Genomic DNA, 15,631 nt, shown 5'->3' with positions numbered 1-15,631 from the left:
ACAGCTGAATAAACGTCAAGCAGACAGCTGATTATCAGAAGTGTGAGATGCTGGAGAATATACTCCGGTGTCCTGTTATAGTTTAGATAGCAAGGAGTTTATTAAACTTCACCGAAACAATCTGCAAATTTCATTAAAATGTAATAAACTATCATCTTGTCTTTATTTTTAGTTAGCACAGACCTTAAACACTTAAAGCTGTAAGCTAATGATAGTTATATAAGAGCAGATGCTGCTGGTGCAATAAGCTGTAGTTTTACGTCCAATGGATGATGATCTGATTAGTCGACTAATCGCCAAAATAATCGGTGACTAGTCGACTATCAAAATAATCGTTTGTGGCAGCCCTAGTGATGGGGCGGTTGGGGAAGGAAGTTAGTGTGCAGCACTGGTCCAGAATGCTGTGTGGACCAAGCACAAAGCAGAGGTGAGGTTGTCATTAAAGAACTGGAGTGTAGGATGGAGCTCAGACACTGTGTGGGTAAAAACGGCTGACATCACATTGTGTTGTTTTTTGAGAGCAACAAAATGCTGGTTTAATGCTTTAGTGTTAGCGAACTGTTTATTCCATTTATAGTTTCTCATGTTTCATCCTGTGTTTTGAGAGTTGCCGTTCATCTGTTGAGCCTTCTCCAAGTAATGGTGACGTGGCCTGAATTGTTTGGGTTCAGTCGTATCATCCACGATGCCGCAACTGCTTGGAATTAATGCGGATGACACGCATGGAATGCTAATGTCATCTCCACCTTGGTGCTGATGGTCGGACAATTTAATTGCTGTGGAAATTAAAAAAAAAAATGTAATCCATAATTTCATATTTATCATAATAGTCTCTGTCAGAAAGGGAAAGAAATGGAAATACATTTTTTTCCTGCCCTTTGCTCTCGTTAGAACCCTCTCGGCTTCTCCTGCACCTCCCGATTATGAACAGAGCCTACCTTTGTCGGCAACTTCATTAAAATCTATTTAAATCAACTTCAACAGTAAAGTGCTCCTTCTCACAGCTTGTATGAGCAGCAGTCTCTGGGAACATCATTAGAGAATGTGTGTGCGTGAATATGTGGTACTTCCTCCAAGTTCAAATAACAAGCTCCTTCACAAGTGTCAACACCCCCAACCAATTGCTTAAGTTCGGCAGGCGTGTTCTTACTACAAAGTAGCCCTGGGTGCTCTGAAGGTACATCTGTCGTCTGGGTCCCAGTAAATACGTCACCCATGGGGGAAGAAACACTACTGAACCTTGACTGCTAAATCTCTCATTAACAGGGAAGCAATCCTCTGAACTCTGCTCAGCCTCCTCGCTTTCTCTAAATGTGTATGCCTTTGTTGAAAATGATGCTTCAGATGCGATCTAACCTCACATGAGCTCCTTCTCAGGGAGCGTGGCACTGATGCAAAGAAGCAGTGCCGTCTCAGACAATAATGCACAATAACTCAACTTGAGGCTAAATGTTTGCTAGGAGAGTAAACTTTAACACGAACGTCTCAAAGGCCTGTGATGCACAAAAAAATGTGCCACGTATATTAAAATAGTTCTTGATACCATGTCCTGTGGATTTGTTAAGGATGTTGTGACTCAGGAGTAACATGCCACACACACGGCTTACTTGCACTGCCCGTAAAATAAGCGACAATGATCCAGTGAAAGTGACTACCGTAGCATGTTCTAAATATATGTATGGGGTCTTTGATTTAACAGACTGGTTTACAAAACCAAAGAAAAAGACAGAAAAGCAAATATTAATACACATTTTGCTTTGTACTAATGCAGGATTTAATGTTTGCTAAAATTGATACCATTTGTTATTATACATAAATGTTATGGATCATGTTAGCTGATTAATTGATTTAATTAATTTCAAAGCAAAAAGGGACAAAGAGAACTAGGGAAAGTTTTTTTTTTAATAACCTGGCTTTTCAAACATTGGCAACAAAAGCATGCAACACATGGAAAAACAACGTGCAATAGATCATGTTTAAACTTGTGTGTGTGTGTGTTTCTCCTCTCAGGACTCTACTTATCCATTTGGAGAATGGATACCTTGGCAAAGGCCTTGACCAGTTCTCCACCCATATGCACCATTACTACACATATGTGGATAACATTTATAAAGCCCAGAAAGTGCTTCAGGTAAGAACATTATATTTGAACTTGGTTCAGACTGTTAGTCGATCTTTTTTTGTCACTGATCTCAGTTTTTCTGTTTTCATCTATTTACTGATTTCTTGTTACATTGAATAGCAAAGCACAGCAATTTTATCAGATCAAATTTATTATGTAGTTTTACTGTGAACTTCAAGAATGCAAGTTTTTGCAGAATCTAACAATTTTCTACATGTTGATAGATGTAAAGAAACATGCTGGTGCGTCTTCATTTGGCCGCTCTCTTTAGCAGTAGCCAAAGTGGATAATCTGTCTCCATCTTAACCGAACATTTGCATCATACCAAACCTTTGCATATGCTCCTTCATTACATCCATGAGTTTTCTCTCTGGTCTGCTCCATAATCAACTATCTTCATTTTTAATCCTTCAACTCGGCCTTTAGTCTTTTTGTCAGTGATAGCCTTCTAACCATACACACAGTTAGATCCATATATATTTGGACACTGACATAAGTTTTTGTTGTTGTTTTTACCTGTTTACTGAAAAATATTCCAATTATAGTTATACAATGGACATAATGTGCAGACTCTCAGCTTTCATGTGAGGGTTGGCTGAAGATTCAATTGGACGAAGGGTTTAAGAGTTTCAGCTTCTTGACATGTGACATCTAGTTACAAAAGTAATTGGACAATTGAGTCAAAGGTTATTTCATGGGCAGATGTGGGCAATTCCTTTGATATTGATAATTAAGTAGCTAAAGGGCCTGGAGTTGATTTGAGGTGTGATGATTGCATTTGGAAGATTTTGCTGTGAATAGACAATATGCAGTCAAAGGAGCTCTCCATGCAGGTGAAACAAGCCATCCGTAAGCTGCAAAAACAGGAACAAAACATCAGAGAAATTGCTGCAGTCTTAGGAGTGGCAAAATCTTTAGTCCATCCTGAGGAAAAAGAAGGCATTGGTGACCTCAGCAATGCAAAACGACCTGGACGTCCACAGGCAACAGTAGTGGATGATCTCAGAATCATGGTGATGAGAAAACCCTTCACACCAGCCAATCGTGAACAACATTCTTGGATAAATATCCAAGTCTACCATAAAGAGAAGACAACTGTTCCACTGAAGGAAAAAGTACCCTAGACCATTATGGCGCCCCTTCCACTGTGGGGTGGAAAACACCTCAGGTGGGATCTGCTTGTCATGCCAGCAACGTTGGAAACCATCAGGACCATCGAGGTTACTTTTGTTCTCCTCAGAGAATGAAACTTTCTTCCACCTTTCAGTGTCCCATGTTTGGTGCTCTGTAGCAAAGTCCAAACAGTCAGTTCTGTGGCGTTCAAGGAGACGAGACGTTTTTTTTGTTCTTGAAGCCTTTCAGCCTCAGATGGTGTCTGATGGTTATGGGGCTGCAGTCGGCACCAGTAACGGCCTTAATTTGGGTCAAGCATCGTCCAGTGTCTCGACGGACAGCCAGTTGGATCCTCCGGCTCAGTGCTGGTGACATTTTTTTGGGCCTCCGGATCATTTAGGAAATATCAAATGACCGTCTTACAGCGATGGCGTGCTGTGAGAGATCCTGCTTATGCAGTTCAACAACCCGACCACGTTCAACAAGGGAAGGTTTGTTTTCCTTTGCCAACAGAGCATCATGACAGTGAAATGACAGAAAATGACAATGAATCCACATTTTTGCACAGATTTGGCCTTTCAAAGGCAAGTGGTCCTAAACTTTTGATCAGCTGTAAAACAGCCTGTTTCAGTTTAAGTGTTATTTTCAATAAATTACTCAAAAAAATGTTTTGTCTCACTCCCATTTCTTCTTGTTGCATGTTGGAGCTCAACTTGGAACCTTGTTAAGCTCCAACCATGTCATTTTTCATCAACTGGTCTTAAACTTTTGATTAGGATTGTATTAATGATTTTGTTTTTCATCTGTTCCTGAGTGTCTTTAGATTGTGGCGTGATTGCTTTTTGATATGTTTTAGCCCACTTTGCATTGTCAGACAGGTTCCATCTGAGTGAGTTCTTGATTTAAGAGGTCTGGCAGTAATCAGGCCTGGGTGTGGCTAGTGAAAATGAACCTAGCTTTCCGTAAAATGTGTTTAATCACATGACCACTGCAAGTAAGAATGGGCTCAGAGCTGACCTCTAACCTCTAACCACTCCTGCCTCGACCTTCTCACTCCTACTGGACACCTTGATACTCTCCTGGTGACTTCATACACGTCCTCCACCACCCTCATACTTCTCTGGCACTCAGACTCAGTGAACGCCTTCTGACCTTTTCTATACTGCACATCAATGCTCTGAAAGCAAACCTCACATGTGTAGTACTCTTTCTCAGCATGAAAGCATACTATTACTCGCTGATTGTCATTTCTAGGGATGGGTACTGGTATATAAACGGTAGTAACCAGACCGAAAAGCAGCGCACATTTCGGTGCTTTATTTCGGTGCTTTTTTTCCCGAGCTGTGATACACTTTAGATTCTAGCCAATCATTTTACGTTTCCGAGGATAGTGGGCGGGGCCAGGTACGTATGTTCTTTTAGAGCAGAGCTACAGATTAAAAATGACCAAGGTGAAGCGGTCAAAAGTCTGGCTGTACTTCACAGCAAAAGATGCAAACTCAGCAGCAACAAGTGCTTTAAGGTGATACTGTGATACTGTCAAAGGAGGTAACTCCTCGAATCCGATGAAACACCTGGCGACATATAGCATTTTGTTAAAGCCAAGAAATGCGCCGTATTTGATAGCTTGCTGCGAGACCTCACACCGAGCACATCTACTGTTGGTGTGGTGCCTGTTATCGGACCCAGAGTTAGCAACATCCCCCAAAAACCCGAAGAGGAGAGTCCTGGCCCCTAGCCCTGCCAGTGTAGCAGAAATGATGAGGATGATGCAGCAGCAGCCGTTCTTCTCTGTGTGAGTAGCTTCATGTTGTTGGTGTGTAATTTACGTTGAGTAGGCTAACCACGTTATTACATTAATGCATGTAAGGTGAACTAGCAAACATCATCATAGCTACATGCGGCTGTCTTCTTGTTTGATGGCAGATACTCCCTTCACCCTGGCCAAAAAGGCTAAAATGACCAAAGAAAAAGTGGAAAACAGCTAAACATGAGAGGTTTTTGGACAAAGTTTGTGTTTTTTTCCATTGTTTAAGCACTGCTTCCAGCCAAGAGTGATACCATATATGCCCCATAGCTGCAGAAAAGGCTAACATTGTTATCTTTTTACAAAAAACAGCTGAACATGAGAGGTTTTTGGACCAATTTTGTGTTCTCCATTCTTTAAGCACCGGTTTGAGCACCGGCACCGTTTCAAAAGTACCGGTTTGGCACCGGTATCGGATAAAACCTAAACGATACCCATCCCTAGTCATTTCTCTTCTTAACATACCTTCAGCAACCCTTTCCTATATCTTCATTTTATTGCTCATCAATGTTATTCCTCTGTAGTTACTACTGCTCTGCACATCACAATCATGAAATCTGGTCCCAGTACACTTTTTATAAATTCAGAAGCTACGTCTTGTAAATGTTTCTGAATAATCTCCCAGTGTCTTGTGTCCATTTTCAGATGCAGCTTAAGAAAAACAAGGCCTTCAGACGGTTCAAAAAACTGCAGGAATCCCGCCCAGAATTCAACAACCAGAAGCTGGAGGACTTGCTCCAACTCCCCCTGCAGCGGATTGATCAGTGAGATTATATATTATTATATTATATATGATCTTAATAAGGTTTTAAAAGTGTGGGGACATAGGGCTTCAGCAAATCAGACAAATATGCAGGTGCCAGACCATTTAAGGATTTAAAAACCAATAAAAGAACTTTAAAATGAATCCTAAATTCAATTGGAAGCCAGTGCAGGGAGGCCAGAACCAGAGTAATGTGCTCAAATTTCCTTCTACCAGATAAAAACCGTGCCGCAGCATTCTGGACTAGTTGCAGGCGTGTCAGAGTGCCCAGTCCAACCCCTATTAAAAGGGAGTTGCAATAATCCAAGCGTGAGGTGATAAAAGCGTGGATACCAGTCTCCAAGTCACGCCTTAAAAGAAAAGGTTTAACCTTCGACAGACGCCTGAGATGATAGAATGATGATTTCACCACCGCATTCACGTGGCCATCAAGAGTAAGTGCAGAGTCGATTTTTACCCCAAGATTGGTAATCGAGCTCTTCAGGTGAAGGGTCAGAGCAGCAAGGTCAACATCAGGGATATCAGAGAGGAACGATTCGGCCCAAACAGAATTGCTTCCGTTTTACGTTCATTAAAATTTAAAAAGTTTTGAGCCATCCATGACTTAACATCACTAAGGCAATCAAGCAGGAGTCTAATTGGGGAGCTATCAGAACGACTGAAAGGAAAATAAAGCTGGCAATCATCAGCATATAGATGAAATGAGACTTTGTGTTTACGAAAGATCGCACCCGGTGGCAGGAGATGAAAACAGTAATGGCCCAAGAATAGATCCCTGTGGGACACCCCACGGCAGAGGGGCCACAGAGGACGATGACGAGCCCAACTTAACACAGAAGCTCCTGTTTGACAGATATGATTTTATCCACAGGAGTGCCAAGCCAGAAATGCCCACACAAAGCTGTAATCGAGAGATCAGCAGGTCGTGATCCACTGTGTCGAATGCAGCAGTCATATCTAGTAGTATAAGCACTACGTGTTTACCACAGTCCGTCGTTACCAGAATATCGTTCATAACCTTTATGAGAGCTGTCTCTGTGCTATGAAACGGCCTAAAGCCAGACTGAAAAACTTCAAACATTTGAGAGTTGTTTAGATAATCCATCAGCTGAGTGTGAACAACCTTTTCCAAGATCTTACTCAGAAAAGGAAGTTTAGAGATGGGTCTACAGTTTGACTGAACTGAAATATCTGAGCCTGGCTTCTTAAGTAAGGATGAATAACTGCATGCTTAAACTCGCTTGGTACTTGACCTGACAAGAGGCTGGTATTAATTAGGTTCAGAATATGTGGTCCAACAGTAGGAAACACCTTTTTTAGAAAACTGGGACGAGCGACATCATTCGGAGAACCACATGGGTTAGCAGTTAACACAAGCTTCTCGAGTTCAGGTAGAACAATTGGTTGGAAAGCAATAAGCAAATTTAAACAGGGAACATGCACAGCCGGGTCAACAGAAGATAAAGTGGAGGGTCTCAGACTGGCAACCACAAAGAAATTAAGAAACTTATTACACATAACCTCAGAAGACTGCAAAAGAACATGATCCTCTGCATTCAGTACAAAATTTATGGTATTATACAGAACACGAGGGTTATGTGAATTAACAGCAATAAGTTGAGAAAAATAGGCGTTTTTGGCAGTCTTTGCTGCCCTCTGATAAGCTTTCCAGCTCGTCTTAAGAGTTTCCAGAGAGATGTACAGTCAGTCCTTTTTCCATCGCCTTTCACATCTCCTACAGTCTCTTCTAATGGCTCAAGTAAAATCGGTTAGCCAAGGACTGGCCTTGGGTTTACACTGCCTGAGTCTTAGAGGTGCAACAACATCAAGGGCAGATTTACAAACAGAGTCCAGATGAGAGAGTAATCCATCTACGGAGGACGACTCAGAGGGACTGGACACAAGTTGTTCAAATAGTGTTGAAAAACGCTCGGGAGTATCTGAGCCGAAGGCTCGATAGCATCGCATAGGTGCAGCCGTTTAACAACAGGACTAAGAGGAACAACGTCAAATACAATGGGCATATGGTCACAGAATACAGCATCCTCCACATGTAAGTTACAGACAGATAACCCATATGATAACACCAAGTCCAATGTGTGACCATGTTCTTGAGTGGCACCTTTAACAGACTGAACAAGATGAAAAGAGTTCACCAGGTCCATGAAGTCCTTAGCCAGTGGCTTTCCTGGGCAACAGACGTGTATATTAAAATCACTGAGCAGCAGGACCTGGTCATACCGGGATGCACAGTCAGCGAGAAACTCCGATAAAAAAGCGAGAAACTCAGATACAAACTCCTTGTCTTATTTAGGAGGCCGATAAACTATTGCACACAGCAACGAAGGCGAGTGGCCCAGTTCACACAAACAACATTCAAAGCTGCTGTGGCGTGTCCATGAGGATAGTTGCTTAAACTCAAAGTGTGCTTTAAAAACAGCTAACCCCCCGCCACAACCAGAAGCTCTCAGAGCGCTAAAATGAGCACAGCCAGCGGGCAGCAGTTCAGAAAAGGCGCTTAACTCACCGGGTGAACTCCAGGTTTCAGTCAAACAGAGGAGATACAAAGCATGGGAAGAACAGAAATCCTTCAGGATGAAGGTCTTATTCGCCACCGATCTGGCATTTATTAAAGCCAACCTGAGGGGAGCTGGTTCGGAGACCTCCGCGGCAGTGACAACCAGATCCACCGGTCTAAGGTCTGATCGGTCCATTCACCTCCAACGCAGATGCCAAAGAGGGAAGGATTTCACAGGGCTTCTCCCGATAGAGCCGACAACGGGAACCAACCAGGAATCCACAGGATCCAGAGCACGCGATGGTACCAAGAGTCGTGGAAAAGATTGATGAACGGAGCGAAGATTGTGAGGAAGGTAAGAAATCTGGATTCTCAGCTTAACAAGGCGACCTCCACGAGTACCCCGTCTCCTGCGTCGCTTCTTCATATCTGGTGGCAGTGGTAGGGGATGCCAGCGCAATGGTACTGCTTCCAGGTAGGGAGGCAGAAAACCCTGGCTTTACCAAACCAAACTGAAACTTTGGTGGATGAGCCGATTTTCAATAAGGTCTGGCGATCATACGACAGTATTGAACTGACATGTTGCACAACGTTACCTAAAAACAATAAAATCAGACAGATAAAAAAGAGCGGTTGACGGCGTGCCAAACACACAGGCACCATCTTGCATCTTGTTTACAACAGCAGGGTGCAAGACGCTAGCAGGCAGGGCATACATGGAACAACATAACCAAGTGGCCGGCATAGTGTACAGGAACATCTGTGCTGTGCATGGCCTGGAAGTCCTGAGGTCAAAGTGGGAGATGCCCCCAAGGGTGGTGGAGAATGACCGAGCTAAGATCCTGTGGGACTTCCAGATACAGACGGACAAAATGGTGGTGGCTAACCAACCGGACATAGTGGTGGTAGAGAAGCAGAAGAAGACGGCCGTAGTGATCGATGTAGCGGTTCCCAATGACAGCAACATCAGGAAGAAGGAACACGAGAAGCTGGAGAAATACCAAGAGCTCAGAGAAGAACTGGAGAAGATGAGGAGGGTGAAGGTAACAGTGGTCCCCGTGGTAATCGGAGCACTCGGTGCGGTGACTCCCAAGCTCAGCGAGTGGCTCCTGTCAGGCTTGTCTTTATGTTTTAAAGCAAAATCCTCATCCACACATTTAATGGTGTCAGTTGTGTGTCAATGAAGTTCTCCTGGGGCTCTAGTGGAGCCTTGCAGCCAGACAGCTGACTAATCAAAAGTCACCTTATATGACTAGACTTAAGTTTTAACCTATGTGATACCACCTTAGGTATTTCCAGTTTGTCGAATAATAAACTCCATCTGCTGGAGAGAAGGCCATTAAGTGCAGATGAAAGTTTGGTCAAAGACTAACCTGGTTAAGTGGTTTCATCTTGCTGCAAAATGAATTTATAGAATCTGAATAAAGAAGGAAATGGATCTGTGATGAATCACTGAAGGATCTGTTGTTAGAGGAAGAGCAAAAGAATAGAAACACAATCCACTTCAAATTTAAAAAAAAAACAGGCAACAAATTAAATCACTTTCGACGCTCCTCCCCAAATAGACAAAAAGTCCTGTCTTCTTGTCTTTTCTTGTAATAACAAATACATTACAGCCATTATTAGCAATGGTCACTGTTAGCAGGAAGTGGAAATGAAAATCTAATTAAACAAACAGTATAACACAAAGGAAACACTAATGAGCATTATTAGGTACATTTCAAATAATGTAAACCGAACACTCTCATTTAGCCATCTTGTCCTGTTCATTAGCAGCAAACCAAAGAAAATATAATGAGACAACAACATAATCCTGACCATTTTCATATTTCTGATATTCTAATGAAGAATGGAGCTGTACAAAACATGAAGTGGTAAAGAAGATATGCTTTCTGCTCTTGCAGCAGGAGTTGCAAATGGCTTTGCTGATGATAATACACACTTTTTTCTCACTCTGTTTGGCAGACATACCGGGTCATTTGGGCATTTGCACATCAGTAAATATAGAAGACAAATTAAATTTCTAATTATTTTGCATGCATGCATTAAGGGTTTGAATTTGTAATTAAGAGACGAGGTGTCAGCAGGCGCCTTTCTGGATGAGTGGACATAACACGGACTTATTGGTGATTACTACACTTTAATAGCTTAAAAGAGAAGAAGCGCTGGTAAATATAGAAGTCTAGAGCATGTGCATTGTGTAAATTAGAACTATAAGCGACCTATAATCGACTTTGTCTCATCGTTCCTTTAAAAGGTAACTAACAGTGATTTATTCAAAGAGTGAAGAACTTTAAGTGTGAATATTATGAAACCTGTTCGAACTGTCCTCTGAATTATTATTAACTATGTTTCCACAAAGATCTGAGCAGTGGAGACAAAATGAAATGGCAACAAGTGTGAGCCATCAGTGTACTAATAAAGAGAAATGGCCACATGTGAACCTAACCAGGCTAACAAAATCAGTTTCTTTTACTCTAACAAACCAAATTAGTGGTGTATATCCATTTTTTTCTTACTTTGATATTATTCTACTGACATCTAAGTCACCACTGATGACACTAACCCCATGCTACCAAAATATATCATTTTAAGTCTTTTAAAAATATTCTTTCAAGTTGTAGTAATCAGAGGACAAAGAACAATTATTGTAAGTGACATGCATACAAAATAATTTAATATTTTTCAATTGATAAAATTTTAAACATTTTTAAAGATGCATTTCTGACATCAAATAATCTGTCACCTGTGTGGCTTGCAATACAGCCCTCACTCTGACAAGCCCAGTACCTGAACTATAGTTGTGCCATATCATATCATCCACACTGATGCCAGGATAAATTCTTACGGAATATCAGCGTGTCGTATTCATTGTTAGAGCAACACTGTGCATTTATGTTCCTTTGTGCATACGAGAGACACCCAGAATCTAGCAGCTGGTCATGTGAAACCCCTATGAAAGTAAATGACTCTATCGTTGGAGCGCACTGTAAGATAGGAAAAGCAAATGGTGGATGGAAATTACTGACGTAGTTACATGGTGGAAAAGCAGGATACAGAAAAAGCAAGGTATAGCATCTCAGGCAGAAATAATTCTAATTATATGGAAACATCGTGCAGGCTCCTACTAAGTTACTTTAGTTAATTAAGTGTTAAGTTACATTATGTCAATAACGGACATAATATGGACACCATGTGGTTCGGAGGTAACCCCCGAGCCAGATGGTGAACACCAGAGTTGAAGGGAGCCACCAGGCTGAAGAAGAAGTCCTATCGGGCTTGATTAACCCGTGGGACTTCGGTCGCAGCTGATAGGTACCGACAGGCAAAGTGGAACTTGGGCAAAAACTCGGGCAACTCAGGAGGGCAAAGCAGCGCTTTTTTTGTATAGTGCAGGTGGAGCGCTGCTGACTTCAACTGAGAACATTATCGGGTGGTGGAAGGAGTAGTTCGAGGACCTCCTTAATCCCACTAGCATGTGTTCTATGGAGGAGGCAGAGTCTGCGGACGAGGGGGACAATTCGTCTTCGGGGGTTAGGTCACTGAGGCAGTTAAACAAATCCTTGGTGACAGGGTCACTGGGGTAGAAGGGGTTCGGCCTGAGTTCTCTTTCCCTCCTACCTTCGTCGACATGAGGTCATGCTGAGGTACTTGGTGCACAGAGGTTCCCAACTTTCTGCAGAGTCGATAGCTACAAACCTCCAGACTTAATGTGGCGTTCAGATTACCTCAAAAACGGTGTGTAGAGATCTGCTGCCTGAGATTACCCAGCACAATAGAAAGCATTAGATGCAGCGGTGTAAAGCATGGCGCTACTGGACTCTAGAGAAGTGGAGATTTGTTCTCTGGATTGTCTAATAGACGAGTCTGGGTTTGGCGGTTGTAAGGAAAATAGTACTTTTCTAACTGCACTGCGCCAAGTGTAATGTTTAGGGGAAGGGGGATTATGGTGTTTAGTTGGCCCCTTATTTCCATTGAAAGGAACTCTTAACGCTTCAGCATACCAAGAAGAGTTTGGGGGATGGCCCCTTCCTGATCCAACATGACTGCATAACAGTGTACAAAGCAAGGTGTGGGCTGCACAGAGTCCTAACCTCAACCCATTTAGAAGACCTCTGGGGTGAATTAGAGCACAGACTGTGAGCCAGGCCGTCTTGTCCAACACCAGTGTCTGACCTCACAAATGCTCTTCCAGAAGGATGTTCGAATATTCCCATGAACACATCCCTGTACCTTGTGGAAAGCCTTCCCATAGAGTTGAAGCCCTCTACACTGGATTTCCATGTTTGTTTTCATGTTTCAGTAAATTCCTGAACCCAGTTTTTCAAGCAAAATACTAAGAAATGAGGTATGGTGCTATAGTTCTCACAGTGCTGTGTTTTTCAAATAGTACTTGCACTATTACACTGCATCGTTGGTGCTCTGTAACATCCCTTATTAAACTCATTCCACCAAATGGACCAGAAGCAATGATTTGCAGGGTGCTAGCATTACAACTTGCCTCATTCACTGGCACCACTTTGTCTCTATAACAAGCCCAGACTAAAAAAAAAAACAAAAGGGAAGACTGCAAAGGCAGAGACGAGCACAGTGGAAATCAATGTCAGCTGTCAATGCACTTCAAGGTCACATCGTCCTAGTAAAAAGGAGCATGGATTTCTCTTCACAACTGTTGTCTTAGGCAGAGGCTTAAACTTGATAGAATCTCTATGAATTTGTCTGAACATATTTAAACTGAATTTGAACGTTTTTTTTTTTAATTTTGCTTTTGCTATTTTACATTAAGTCAAGTTTAAATAACTTATATAGACATAAAACCCAAATTAAAAATGTTTAAGAGATAGTTATACTATTTTATATTGCTGGTGATTTTCCTTTGATTCTGAATAATTTAATCTGTAGCCAATCGGGGGAAAACCCCCAAGCATGTGGCTTATTATTACTCGTTTGTTTTTAGAGGCATCCTTGACCTATGAGTCAGAATCTGAATCACCTTTATTGCCAAGTTGGTACACACACAATTTGTTGTTGAATAATTATAATTTTTGTTGGTGTGGTCCTGTGTCAGTTTAGCTTTTTGAAACAAAGACAACACTCTTAAGTGGTGGACTGGAATTGCATTGGGGTCTCCTATGGTCAGGCACCTACAGTGGAAAGTTGACTGTATTCACCTTTCAGTATTATCTGGGGGTAAACAAAATACAGCTGACGGCAAAAATCTGACCTGCACTCACATGTTCTCTAAAGTGAGCTAGATATCACCATAAATATATACAAATAAGCATCTTGGAATTATTCCGGATTAGCGTCGTGCCACATCATACCATTCTTTATAAAACTGTTAAAATGTTTAGGTGATTCAGAAAGTGTCATGTCATCCTGTTAGTGATCACATACATTAGTTCTGTAGCGCACACAATGAGACCAGGCATGTCTAACAGCCCGCCGGTCTCGATGATGATTTACTGCCTAAAAAGTGAGCAGCTTTAACAACCTGCAACAAAGCATAAATACTGTTTTGTATAAAACACAAAATAATTCAATCATTTCTCTCTTTTCTCCACATTGTAGGGTTTTTACCTTTTAATGTAAAGTGCCTTGAGGCAACTGTTGTTATGATTTGGTGCTTTAACCTCCTGAGAACTGAGGATAAAAAGTTTCTTTCAGTTTACCTTTTTTTTGTCCACTACAGAGGACATAATGAATAGGCTGGATCTCAAGAGGATATAAATTGAATAAGAACGTCTCCAGGACAGTCTCCAGGAGAGAGGCCATTAACAAGAGGAGAGCTAGACTGGGCTGTAGAAGGGCATCAACCCGGCAGCACGACTCGTATGTGCTCCTGTGTGCGAGGAGAAACCAGGGGTGGCTTTTATAGCCTCAAAATCATATCACATTATTTAAAAAATTGCATTGCTTATATTTATGACAACATAGAAAAATACTGAACATGTTATCTGTGACTGTAGCTTGCACGCACCGACATTTATTACTGCAACCAAAATAAGTAACGTTTATTTATTAAGCGCTCTAATTCTCTATAGGTTTCTTTTGTTCACGTGTGTCTTTAATAAAATTAAAGTTGCAGTGTAAACTGTGCAACTGCATCGACTTATTGTTCCAGGTTTTATTCACACATACAGAAAATGCCATTTAGTTGTTTCTGGGGGCTTTAATTCAAACATCATTTCTAATCTGCACCTGGAGTAAAAGTCAGGATTTATAGTCAGTATTTCATTTGTTCACTATGAGAAGGATACGATCAAACCAGTGCAGCTCTCCATCTCATCAGGGTACTGCTGTATCTGTCTGTCGTCATCTCAGGCAAAAATACTTCAAAGTAAAACTCGATCTTTCCATCTGAGTTAGTCGGGACAGTTCGCACATTTCTTTGGCTCGTTAGGCTTTTTTGACACTGCTGCTGTTTGAATGTAACCAGTCCACAATTACAGAGCCAAGAGTATCCTCTTCAACAGTGGCTATAACTCTGAGAATGGGGGAAACTACGTGACCGTTTCTATTGTCAGGTAATATTGTGACCTTATTTCTTTTCTGTCTTCTCACAGGTATAAACATTTCCTGCAGGATCTGACAGCCAACATCAGTGTAGACCACCCAGAGTATGAACAGCTTTTAAGTAAGTGTCTTTGCTGCCGTCTGTAGTAATTAGAGCAGGGCGATATGACCAAAATATTTATCACCATATACATTTGAAAATTTGTGATAACGATATAACTGATGATATAATTGATGTGAGACAAAATACTTTACAACTCCTCAACTTTATTAGTGCAAAAAAAACACATCAATGTATTTTCACTTAAACAAGCAGCTGTTTTTTACATTAAAGTTATATAAAATGTAACAGTGCAAATGCAAATTCCTCGCTGACAGTTTAACCAAAAGGCATTTCCAGTGGAAACTGGCCGACATATCCTCAGCATAACCATGTATAATATCCACAAAACTTAAAGAGGTTATACACACACAATACAGTAATATTATGTTGAAGCACAGTACGTATCACTCCGCGAGGCTCCGCCTACGATAGCCGTAATGCTCCGACAATCCATCAAGCGGTGCGGCTTCGAAGCTTAGCAAAGTCGTACTGAAACATTTGACAGATTTTCGAGCGCCGTGCACATAAAATCGTTTCCAGGTCAGTAAACACAACCAGAGTTCATACATAAGGCACACGGGATTATAAGGGGCTCTGTCGACTTTCAGGAAAATCAAAGGATTGATTTTAAGTGCGCCGTATTTTCCAAACAACACGGTAATAACGACGGCCCGCTAGCATGCGCTACC

At 41.6% G+C, this 15,631-nt stretch overlaps 1 protein-coding gene across 1 annotated transcript in view; it reads left to right on the top strand.

Annotated features, from left to right (window-relative positions):
* The window catches only part of arhgef39 (Rho guanine nucleotide exchange factor (GEF) 39), a 68,217-nt gene that overhangs the window by 12,158 nt on the left and 40,428 nt on the right, over positions 1-15,631 (top strand). Inside the window, exons 4-6 of the mRNA XM_085376244.1 lie at positions 2,011-2,131; positions 5,688-5,806; positions 14,890-14,960. Of these exons, the coding sequence (XP_085232370.1) occupies positions 2,011-2,131; positions 5,688-5,806; positions 14,890-14,960 (311 nt within the window). The remainder of the gene's footprint in view (positions 1-2,010; positions 2,132-5,687; positions 5,807-14,889; positions 14,961-15,631) is intronic.

This window comes from Diplotaxodon limnothrissa, linkage group LG17 (assembly GCF_057381915.1).
Source record: "Diplotaxodon limnothrissa isolate DT_005_m linkage group LG17, D_limnothrissa_male_GT1.1, whole genome shotgun sequence".
Classification (NCBI taxonomy): Eukaryota; Metazoa; Chordata; class Actinopteri; order Cichliformes; family Cichlidae; genus Diplotaxodon; species Diplotaxodon limnothrissa.
The sequence above is the reverse complement of the archived record's forward strand: the minus strand, read 5'-3'. Positions and strand labels throughout refer to the sequence as shown.